A 12,258-nucleotide genomic window follows, 5' to 3' on the forward strand; every position below is an offset into this window, starting at 1 on the left:
GCATGCATAATTTCGTGTTCCGAAATGAAATTTGACCTTGATTTTGACCCAGTGACCTACTTTCACATTTCTCAAGCTACAGCCTTCAAATTTGGACCACATGCATGGTTTTATGTACCGAAACAATCTTTAACCTATACATTGACCTAGTGACCTACTTTCACATTTTTGAAGGTACAGGCTTCAAATTTGGACCACATGCATAGTTCTGTATTCCAAAATAAAATTTGACCTTGATTTTGACCTAGTGACCTACTTTCACATTTCTCAAGCTACAGCCTTCAAATTTGGACCACTTGCGTAGTTTTGTGTACCGAAATGAACTTTGACCTTAAGATTGACCTAGTGACCTACTTTGACATTTATGTAGCTACAGGCTTCAAATTTAGACCACATGCATGGTTTTGTGTACCGAAACAAACTTTGACCTTCACATTGACCTAGTGACCTACTTTCACATTTCTCAAGCTACAGCCTTCAAATTTGGACCACTTGCGTAGTTTTGTGTACCGAAATGAACTTTGACCTTAAGATTGACCTAGTGATCTACTTTCACATTTCTGTAGCTACAGGCTTCAAATTTAGACCACATGAATAGGATTGTGTACCGAAACAAACTTTGACCTTGACATTGACCTAGTGACCTACTTTCACATTTTTGAAGGTACAGGCTTCAATTTTGGACTACATGCATAGATTTGTTTCTGAAGTGAAATTTGACCTTGATTTTGACTTAGTGACCTACTTTCAAATTTCTCAAGCTACAGCCTTCAAATTTGGACCACTTGCATAGTTTTGTGTACCGAATTAAACTTTGACCTTAAGATTGATCTAGTGACCTACTTTCACATTTCTCAAGCTACAGCTTTCGAATTTGGACCACATGCACAGTGTTGTGTACGGAAATGAAATTTGACCTTGAGCTAGTCAGTAAGTCTTGAAATTTGGGACACTCAAAAATGGCACATTGGTGGGCGCCAAGATCACTCTGTGATCTCTTGTTTAACAAGGTATAATGATAATCGGCACAGAACTGATTGTTTAATAATCAATTAAGCGACATTAAGTAAATTTAAAGAAACTGTTTGTCAAAACGTCCAATGTATCTCATAACGGCTACCAAATGTGTGAAAAACAAATACACTAAGGATTAATTATCAATTAAAAATAGTTTTTTCCCAACATATTTAACATTATTTTTTAAGATCATTAAACATTATTTTGCTTAATCTTTATATTTTTTTTTTCCATAGTTCGAATCACAGTGATTTATTTGGTGTTCCTCATTTATTTACGTTCCGAAGAAAATGTAACAAATCGGATGAACGTTGTTATTTGTAAACCATTTAGATCCAAGTTTAAGGTGAATTCTGATGAAATCTTATTTGTTATTTCATTTTCAACAAAATTTGAAATGTAAATGACCCTTAATCTCTAGAAAAACGGAGGTCCGTACCCCTAGAAAGCCCCTAACAGGCTTGTCTAGAGGTACGGATCCGTACCCCTAGACACTTCCTTTATGATAGATGTTATTTTACAGTTGTCATCCCTCTAAGCTTTACCCATATTTGCATTTTTCTGGTAGAAAAATGAAGATGTTAAAAAATCCAAAAGTCATAAAACACTGGTCAAACTTATTTGCCTCAATAAATTAAACATTGATATTTTTGCAGTTCTAAACTATAACACCTTAATTCTACAAAAGAGACTTAAAGCTTTGGAAATATGTGTTAACAGGCGCAAGGAGAAACCTACCCTGACACCAGTTTCAGTACACAGTGGACTGCCAGTGACACTAAATTGCAGAAACAAAACACAAAATTTACATTCAAAATATATGTCAGTGAGGCAATATCTTACGCTTTAATGTCAACATAAATTTAATAATTATCAGAGATGTTATCATTACAAATACATTGTACATTCTTGTACCACTAAACGTTCGCAACAGATTTCATCGGGGAGTTCCTAACAGAAATATACAGAATAAGTTTGAATGTGATGGGACAGCGACAGTCAATTTAAGCTATCACACAGTCCCAAAACGTCCCATTATATGGACCAGAGTAGGACTCGAACCTATCACCTCCTGCTTGTAAGTCAGGTGTTCTACCAACTGAGCTAACTGGGCTCCTGGTTGACCAGAAGTCTGGAATCACTACACTCCTCCTTGGTTTAATTTTGAAGGCTTAAACCTTACCGTGGAATCATAAAGTGAGGCATTAACAGTTCAGCTTCCAACAGGATATAGCCTCGATATATCAGCAAATACCACATGTTCTATATAATTGGCAGCGTATCCTTCCTTTACAGTGAAATTGTAAAGCAGGGCATTAACTTTCCAGTTTCCAACAGAATATAGCCCTGCAAACTGCATGCTCTACTGGCTAGGGACCTGACGGTGACCGAATCTGGACCACCACCAAACCAGACAGTTCTATAAATGCTTTATTTTGGTCTTTATTGTTACCTTGCTTAACTGTTTACGATGAAATAGACACTTGATATTCAACAACACAGCAAAGTTACAATGGTTAAATTTATTATTTAAGTATTTTACAAGAAATGCTACATTTCATTTTGTCTGCACTCATGAAGCATGTGTACATGTCAGGGGAAGTTGGAAGTGGCGCGATGCGCATGCGCAGTATTTCTGTGAGGTCCCGTCATTTAATCTAATTGCCCCATGCAAACTTGAGGTAAGCAGACGAGACATTTAGTAAACATTTAATACAGGGAAAAGTGAAATTTTAAAAAGATTGAGTCAGGAGAGATAAAAATTCAAATAATTGATTCAAGAGAGGTAACTCGTACAATTCTACGACTCGGACACTGTATGACTACTTTCCCTTGGTTGAAAATAAAGTTTAATTTGATGTTAAACGTAAATTGAAAATCAATAAAGTGACAACTCGCTGTCCGGAAACATGGTACTGTTAGACCTTAAAACAACGTGATTCGGTGGCCCTACGTTCGGGCCTCCAAAAAGGACTTGACTTAATTTCAGAAGTAAACAAATTAGCTCTTTAGTTGGGAGGAGAACCTAGCTTTGTTCACAGGGGCCTCCGTGGCCGAGTGGTTAGAGTCGTTGACTTCAAACCATTTGCCCCTCATCGATGTGGGTTCGAAACCTCATTTGGGGCGTAGAATTCTTCACGTGAGGAAGCCATCCAGCTGGCTTACGGAAGGTCGGTGGTTCTACCCAGGTGCCCGCTCGTGATGAAATAGTGCACGGAGGGGCACCTGGGGTCTTCCTCCACCATTAAAGCTGGAAAGTCGCCATATGACCTAAAATTGTGTCGGTGCGACGTTAAACCCAACAAAATAAATAAATAAATAGCTTTGTTCACGTGAAATTTCAACCACTAGATGTATCTATTTCCTGATTTATCATGAAAAATATTCCAAAAATTCCAGTTGTAGGATGCTAGCCAGTACATAAACTAGCCACAGCCTGCACTTTCCAATTTATCTTGTCGCCTTTTTTGTATTTTGTTGAGAAAATCATCTACTCAGTGTAGGACTCAAACCTACAACCCCCTGCTTGCAAGTCTGGTGCTCTAACAACTGAGCTTACCGGGCTCCTGGTTGACCAGAAGCCTCAAATCACTATATGAGGAAACAGTTATAATAAACTTGATATGGTGCTTTAGTTTAGAGTATCTAGTATATGCTGTTTTCTCATATTGTCAGTGGCCTATGGGGTTGTTTTATTCCCAGTAACAGATTAACCATTTCATGAACAGTATTTGATAGTAATTTTATAGAAAATTCACTTGTCTTTCGGATGGAGCCATGAGATATTACTGAATTTATACCATTTAATTATTACGCCCCCCTTCAAAGAAGGTGGGGTATATTGTTTTGCAGATGTCGGTTGGTCAGTATGTCGGTCGGTATGTCGGTCAGTCCGTAGACCAATTGGTTTCAAGATGATAACTCAAAAACACTTGGGCCTAGGATTATGAAAGTTGATAGGGAGGTTGGTCATGACCAGCAGATGACCCCAATTGATTTTAAGGTCAGTTGCTCAAAGGTCAAGGTCACAGTGACCCGGAACAGTTAAACAATTTCCGGATGATAACTCAAGAACACTTGTGTCTAGGATGATGGAAGTTGATAGAGAGGTTGGTCATGACCAGATTTTGCAGTCATTTGGTCAAAGGTCAAGGTCACAGTGAACCAGAACAGTTCTGGATGATAGGTCAAGAATGCTTGGGCCTAGGACCATGAGAGTTGATAGGGAAGTTGGCCATGACCAGCAGATGACCCCTATTGATTTTAAGAGCAGTAGGTCTAGGTCAAGTTCACAGTGTTAACTGGTTTCCAGAAGATAACTGAAGAATGCTTTGACCTAGGATCATGTAAGTTTATATGCAAGATGTCATGGCCTGCTGATGAGTGATAACCCCTGTTGATTTTGAGGTCAGTAGGTCAAAGGTCAAGATCACTTGACCCAGAACAGTAGAACATTTTTGTCAGATAACTGGAGAATGCTTTGGTCTAAGATCACATTTGATACAGAGTTTACTTGGTCAGTGACCCATAATTATGAATTTAAGGTCAGTATGTCAAACATCCAGCGCAAAGGACCAAATAATTTTTGTTCCTTGTGCAATTATTGAATGCATCAAGGGGGCATTTCATGTTCAACGGGCTCTTGTTTTGTTACTGTATTTGATACCACCCTCAACAACAGATATTCCTGTGAAGTTAGATTTGACACTTCAGCACAAACAACTTGTAGAAGTTAAAACAATTTAAATTACCATGGTCAGATGGTGTGATAAAAAGATATATTCTTTAATAAATGCATCAAGAAATTTGAAAATTTATTGCATAGTGAATGATTTATAGCAATTTTGCTTACACCATCAGAAAAAATAAGGATTTTTTTAAATTCAGTAAAATGCAAATACTTTCATCAATTTGTGTTCAAATCACTTGAAATTTTCATTACTATAACAATGGCATAGGCAGGAGAAACACATGCAATTCTGTTGAAAGCAAAATGTTTTGAAAATAAAGGACATTTTCCTTCTGATATACAGAAAAAAACTACTATTTTTTATGAATTGGAATGCAGGGAAAATTTATTAGCTATCCTTTATGTATACCCTAATGTTCTGTCTTTATGCTTTCTCCATATTTTATAGATACAATTCTAAACATGAAAATTTCATTGAATGTAAAGCTTCTCATATTAAAATTCGTAGTAGCTGAAATATAAATAAATGGAAGTACCATTAGAAAAACTTTTGTCTATGGAGGGAATTACTGTAAGCTCTGTGGAGAGAATTGTTGTAAGCTCTGTGGAGATAATTACTGTAAGCTCTGTGGAGAGAATTACTGTAAGCTCTGTAGAGAGAATTATTGTAAGCTCTAACAGCTTTCAGTTCAATCTACTTGTCTTGATATTTGTATTGTATTGTATGGATGTTACATGTCATGTATATCTTGATAAATAAATATGTTTAAAACAAACTTCTAACCAAAAATACAGTTTTCTTTAATGGGAACCATGTAATCAGCACGATTCAAACCTATTCTTAGTAATTAAAAAAGCTTATATTTAATAGGCATCACCTTCCTAAGATGGGGTTTAGAGAGCAAATTTATTTAGTTTGAGACAGATGATAACAATTTCCAGGTTTAAATCTGACTTGGAGACAGTCTAGGAATCAGGCATTCACTTGAAGTAAATCAACAAACTCCAATATCATACTGTCACATTGTCATACTACATTTGATATAACCTATTGTTTGTTCCTTTAATTTACAAAGTTATTAACAAAAATACATGAACCCTACATATTATGCATGAGGTTAGGGAATTCGATGCTTATTCAGGGAAAGAAGGAACCCTGCTGAACTGACATTGTTTTCCTAGTAATGCACACATCGCTACGTAAATATACAATTGTAATTATTTCATTGGTTGCAGCTATTGTATCTAGGCAACTGATTACAATACAAGACTTTTTTCAAGCACACTTGCATGAATTCCTAACTTTTCATAAGTGCAACTGACCAACCATACACAGGAGTAAGAATGATTGGTTATTAGCAGTGTGTGCATTCCATTCAAATACATCATAGCAGCAGGCAACAATTACTGGTACAGAATTCAGGAACACTGGTTAGGTTAACTGCCTGCCATTACATAACTGAAATACTGTTGAAAAACAGCATAAATATGTCATCCATGCATGCTATTTTTTTACACAGTTGAAGTCCATAATATACACTTGCACATACCTGTTACACTTACTAAACTGTTTAGGATCATGTAAAGTATGTATTTGGAGATCGATTCTGGAGTAAATTTTAAGTTTGGAATTATACCTTATAGAATCGCTATTAATAATAAATAATACTGAAAAAGTGAATTGTTAAGAAGAAGTAGATCTACAAAGCTTAGCTTATTTGGGAATTATATTATATATTTTGTCTTATATCACATGTATCACATGTACTTTATCCTTGTTCTATTTTGTAGAAAATATCAAAACTTCTTTTTCAAAAGTATTAATTTTGTCAGTTTTCTGTAACAATTTGATAGAAGACATTGTGGCAGAAATCATACATTATGCATTTATGATTGATGTGGAGAAGTTGACAGTTACTTACCGAGAACATGCCACTACTGGTACAGAATCCGGGAATGTTTGTTAGTTTGTTAGGCTAACTGCCTGCTGTTACATAATTGAAATACTGTTGAAAAACTGTGCTCATCCCAAAACAAAGAACAAAAACCCAGTATGGGGATATTTTTTTTTTGGCTTGCAATATTTTCTTCACTTATAATTGTTTGCAGCAACATAGATGTAATCATCCAATACAGTAGATTTAAGAAGAAGTCGAGATGTCGGGGACAGTTTATCCAGCTGTAGAAGTTACTGAGGAGTTTGACTCCACTAAATGGAACCCACTTCATTGTAATGTCTGTAATGAACAGTACAAGGATCCTTGCATTCTACAGGTATTTCTTTTAAAATTTATAGAACTTTTAATATGTCTGGGGAAAATTTACTATTTCAAGACTTTTTAACCAGATTTTTGTGGCAAGTAGATAGATGTATTTGCAGCATTAAACTCATGTTGTCAGCTCAATAACTTGAATTTGGATTGATACATTTCTACTGAAACATGACCCACTCCAGGAGAACTACGTTCCAACGTAAGTCAAGTCTCATCGATATCATGTGACATACCTCAACGATGAAGCTACGGTGTCGCTTCGAATGACCTTGTTGATTCATTTATTATGTGTAATTAAGCATATATTCTACGTTTTCATAACTGAAAAGATAAGTTTGATGTGTGGAAGATATATTAGCTATTTGCAGCATTATGCAAGATACAACGAACTAGTTACAAATACACTTATGTAAGCTACATAAATGTTGCAAGGCCACAACGATAACAGACATTATGTGACAACGTCTCACATACAGTGTTGCAAAGTCTCAGCATCATAATTACCATTTGAACTTGTAGAAAATTCTTATGTACATCTTATCTTTACGTCGAGAACATTTCTTTCACATTTTCATAAATGACTGGATGACGTCTGGGCAAGATACAACAATTTAATCAGTATGACGAATGTATTTGTCGTTATAATAATACACATTATAGTATTACACAGGCTGGAGTAAAATTCTTTGAAATGGATTAATAAAATCATATACAATTTCAGCATGAAAACTAAAATGTAAGGCTAATGCTCTTCAATAGAAATAAGTATCTTCAGGTATTCGCTATAGAAATACTTTCATTTATATCAAATTCCATGGAATCTTGTAAGCATTGTCGATGGCTCCTACACAAAAGTGGTGCTCAGCTGAACCATTACTCTTACAGTCAGTTTTGAAAAAGTGTATACATGTTATGCATTGCAATGTTTACATTTTACGTTAAAGGCGGATAGAGAACCTGTAAGGTTTTAATAATTGGAAGAACATAACAATTATATTATTCTAAACTTTACTGAATGTCTTTCTTTCTCGTCCTTTTTAAACACGCGCATTTCCTGAAAATTTCATTGCTAGTATTTTGCGTTGTTTTCATCTCCCAATTTCCTTTTTAAATTCTCGAAACTTGTTCATTTACTAAGATAATCCAAACTTATGCAGCATATTGCATCACCCTTTTACTTTTCTTTTCCAAACATAATTCATAAAAGTCGTGCAGTGATTCGAATCTCTTTTACTTTGTCGTTTTACTGAAACGCCTTTTTTTCTTTATTTAAATTGAAAGTCATCCAAAGATAGGCAATTATTATAATCTCAGACAGATTTGTATTTTACTGCGTCCCTTTCTCGCTTTTCAGTAATCTTATTAAATCATTACTTATTTCTTCCGTCCAATCTATGTTCGCAATGGTCACTGACTTCGATTCACTTGCCTTTTCATCTATGTGCTTGAACTTTAGCTTTAGATGTGGGATTTTCATGTAAGAAATCCATCCAGTACGCTTGCAAAAGGTCGTTTGCTCTACCAAGATGCCCGTCCGTATATGAAATAATGTTCGGAGGGGCACCTCGGGCTTTCCGTCACCACGAACCTTAAAATCTTTAATTGTCTCGGAGAGATGTAGAACGCTTCATTAATGTTACAAAATAGCTTATATATTCACACTTATTAGATAGTATGCCGGTAATCAGTACTGTACAGATAATCAAAGAAGGTTTATTTTTATAGCTCTTTGAGATAATCAGGATCGTAAAGCATTACTTCAAGAACTTTCCACATAAATTAGCTATTTCGTAACAAATGTTTTCGACACCATGTGCAGGCGTATTGCTCATTTTGTCCGCATATAATAATTATTATTACGTCGTGCAAATCTGAGACGTCATAACTGGTAACCATACAAGGCGCAAGTGCCCTCAGGATGGATATTTCTGTCGAGTTCGTAAACACATAATTGAATTTTTTCTTGCATATCGTATAAAAATAAGCGTTTCATTCTGACAGATTATTTTTGATGCATACCGTATTTTACAAATAACAACAGAAATTTAAAAGCAATTAGAAATACTTCATTTGCAGTACTCATTCTTATGACAGAGCATGCACCCACAGCGCGGGAAAATGACGTCATTACATTCAAGTGAAGCACAATAACAAAGTTCCACTTTAGTATTATCGTTTAATGCGTAACGGTATGTTCTTTCCGTAAAATAACGTATTTCAGACCGACAAAAATACTACATGTAAATAGGACGAAGAGAAGGTCTCAAGGTACCTGATATTGTCTAAGTTCACATATGCAATACCATATAATATCAAAGCAGCGCAAGTTGTCATAACCAGCACGAGAGCCATCGCATGGGGGTGCCAGATGGGTTTTGCAGGCATGGGTAAAGTCGACGGAAACGCCAGTCTGGTGTGCAAGAAATGTTTTTCCTTATTACATATCTAAAATTATTTCAATTGAGTTTCAATGGACTGCGATCGTGCAATATTTTTCCTTATTATATACGTTACTATAAATAGTAACAAAAAGCCGTTTAAAACGGTCATTACGGCTTCTGTTTATGTATCCATAATGGCGCCATAACGGCCCCGGGTAACCAGAACGTCAGCGCGGTCTGATGTTGACGTCATGAAGCAACATTATTATGGCGATTGAAAGGGCGCTGAATTAGATCGATTGTCAAATATTGATGGCATTGTTGATAAAAAGCAAAACAAATAATTCTTTAAAGTGTTTGGAAAATATATAAAATGAAAATACCAAGATAAATATGAAATGAACGTATATGATAAAACAGTCAATAAACGGCTGGTTGTGCCTTCTAGCCGCAATGGCTCTCGGAATAAAGCCCTCGGGTGATTATAACACTAGACGTGCCATTATGGCAAGAAAGCACAAGCCAGTCGTATATTAACTTCGTAGTAATTCTTCATGAAATGATTTTCTTTTCAACCCTAAATTATGCTTTATGTAAGAAAGTACAACTATCAAGGCATTTGATTTTATACAACATATAGCCTCTTATCCAAATGGTATAGAAACTGAAAAACTCCAGTAATTGCTTGAACAAATGAAAAATACACTTTAAACTTTTCTTACAAGATTATAGGTACACGTGTAATAAACAGGTAAATAGATGGGAGAACGGTGTCTTTGAGTGATAATGGCCCTAAAAGAAAATAATAGCCCTCGGGCTATTATCACCTTGGCAGGGCCATTATTACTCAAAGGCACCACTCTCCCATTTATTAAACTGTACATATTGCGGACAACGCTTTCATATCAGAGAGGAATGTTTTCTAAACATTAAAATGGAAAGAATCGCGTGATGTCTATGACGTCCACGCGCACGTTGTGGCATCTATTTGACGTTTCAACTTGCGGAAAATATGAATGCGCGTCAGCTTGATTTGTTTATTAGATTTTCGGAGAAATTCTTCTCGTATTTTTCCTGTTTTTCGTACCAGAAAGAAAATTTAGACATAAAGTAATTACTTAATAGTAGGTATGTAATAAAAACGTTATCAACTTTGTATGTGGATATATGCACTCGTTCTTTCGCGGATAATATTTCCTAAAGTCGCGCAATATTACTGCTGCAGAACAAGTGCATTATATCCACATACAAAGTCAATAACCTATAAATATTGACGTTTCTGTTTCATTTCGGGTGCGTGTCGTCAGTTGTGACGTCAGTTTCATGGATGTCGTCACGTTTTTAAGTTCTTTAACTAGGACATTTTCAGTTCCACTTGGGCTAAAGAACAAATTTTTTATCATTGATATAATGAATAATATAAAAAGATTTTTAGACTTGCATTGATAAATGAGCATTTATTCTTCATAAAGTCGCGCAATATTTCTATATTTCCGCTGCAGAACGCGTGCATATACCTAGATGTAGATACAAATCTAATAACCTATGATTACATGCTCACTTCAGGTTTTTTAGTTGCGTCCTGTGCTTCTAAAGAATCTTTTTACAGACTTAATAATAATTAAGGTGTGCGCATGCAATAGTATAAGTCAACTCCGCGCCACCTCGTACATATTGCTAGTAAGATATCTTGGTAAAACCGTCAAACGATTATAAAAGAAACGGATAAAAAAAATACTAGTACATGTACATACTTTGAACAAAATCTGATTTTCAGTCACAGACTTGCTGGTATATTTCACTTGAATATAAGTAATGTGTTAATCAGCAATACTTCGATGAGTGTCAGTAACGCTTGCCTTTGTTGCGTATAGAGTTAGTAACATCATCGGTTAGAGTGAGGGACATGATATTTAATAAATATTGTTCGTTTATGAAAAAACAGCTGCAGTAATATATTTCTAAGATTAAAACTGGCATTGCCTTTAATCGATCATTGACTGTCAGTAAGTATTGTTGTTGAAAAAGTGTAGTTTATTTGTTTTGTTCTGGAAAATAGCAAAATGCTTCTATTTTCTAAATAACAGACAACTGTTTTTAAAATTTAAATGTTTTAATAAATTTATGCGATTACTTTTAGAATCCGAATACATGTTCAAGTAAAGACATAAGTACATATAATAAAAGTAATTGATATATATGAAAATAATATAAGCCGTGTCATATTGAGCGATACCGTAACCAGAAGTCGTTGAGATATGTCACATGATATCGTTGAGACATGACTAACGTTGGAACGTAGTTCTCCCGGAGTGATGACCTGTCTTACTGGTGGCTTAAATTGAGGCTGCCAAGATTGTTTTAATAAAAGGATCTAGTTCAATGTCACTGTTACTTAAAACAAAAAAAAAACAATGTCCACTCCTCAAGAACTTGAGTTATATCTCTGAAACTAATCCAGATTTATATTGAATTGAAACTTCACGTGTCTTCGGGTTATAATACTAGGTGATAGCATCAAATTCCATAACTCTGACATGCATTTTGGCCAAACTATGCCCCCTTGGACTAAGGAAATCCTGGCTAAAGTTTTGTGTGCAGTTACATAGTAGCTATTACTTAAAGGCATATAGCTTTGAAACTTACTTTTTCTTTTTCTAGGTCAATTTCCAACCTCACTGGGCCAAGTCCCATATCATTGACATGTATTTTGGCCAAAAAGTGCCCCCATTTGGACTTAGAAAATATTGGTTCAAGTTTTGTATGCAAGTTACTATCTCCAAAACTAATGCAGATATTGAATTGAAACTTCAAATGTGACTTCGGGGTTATAAAACTAGGTGATAACATCAAGTCCCTTAACTGACATTCATTTTGGCTAAATTTTGCCCCCTTT

At 35.4% G+C, this 12,258-nt stretch overlaps 1 protein-coding gene across 1 annotated transcript in view; it reads left to right on the top strand.

Moving 5' to 3' along the window:
* LOC123526369 (RING finger protein 207-like) overlaps positions 1 to 12,258 on the top strand; it is a 35,907-nt gene that overhangs the window by 3,246 nt on the left and 20,403 nt on the right. The window contains exon 2 of the mRNA XM_045305496.2: positions 6,818 to 6,982. Coding sequence (XP_045161431.2) covers positions 6,866 to 6,982 — 117 coding nt within the window. The 5' untranslated portion in view covers positions 6,818 to 6,865. The remainder of the gene's footprint in view (positions 1 to 6,817; positions 6,983 to 12,258) is intronic.

The sequence above is a fragment of the Mercenaria mercenaria genome, chromosome 14, assembly GCF_021730395.1.
Source record: "Mercenaria mercenaria strain notata chromosome 14, MADL_Memer_1, whole genome shotgun sequence".
Classification (NCBI taxonomy): Eukaryota; Metazoa; Mollusca; class Bivalvia; order Venerida; family Veneridae; genus Mercenaria; species Mercenaria mercenaria.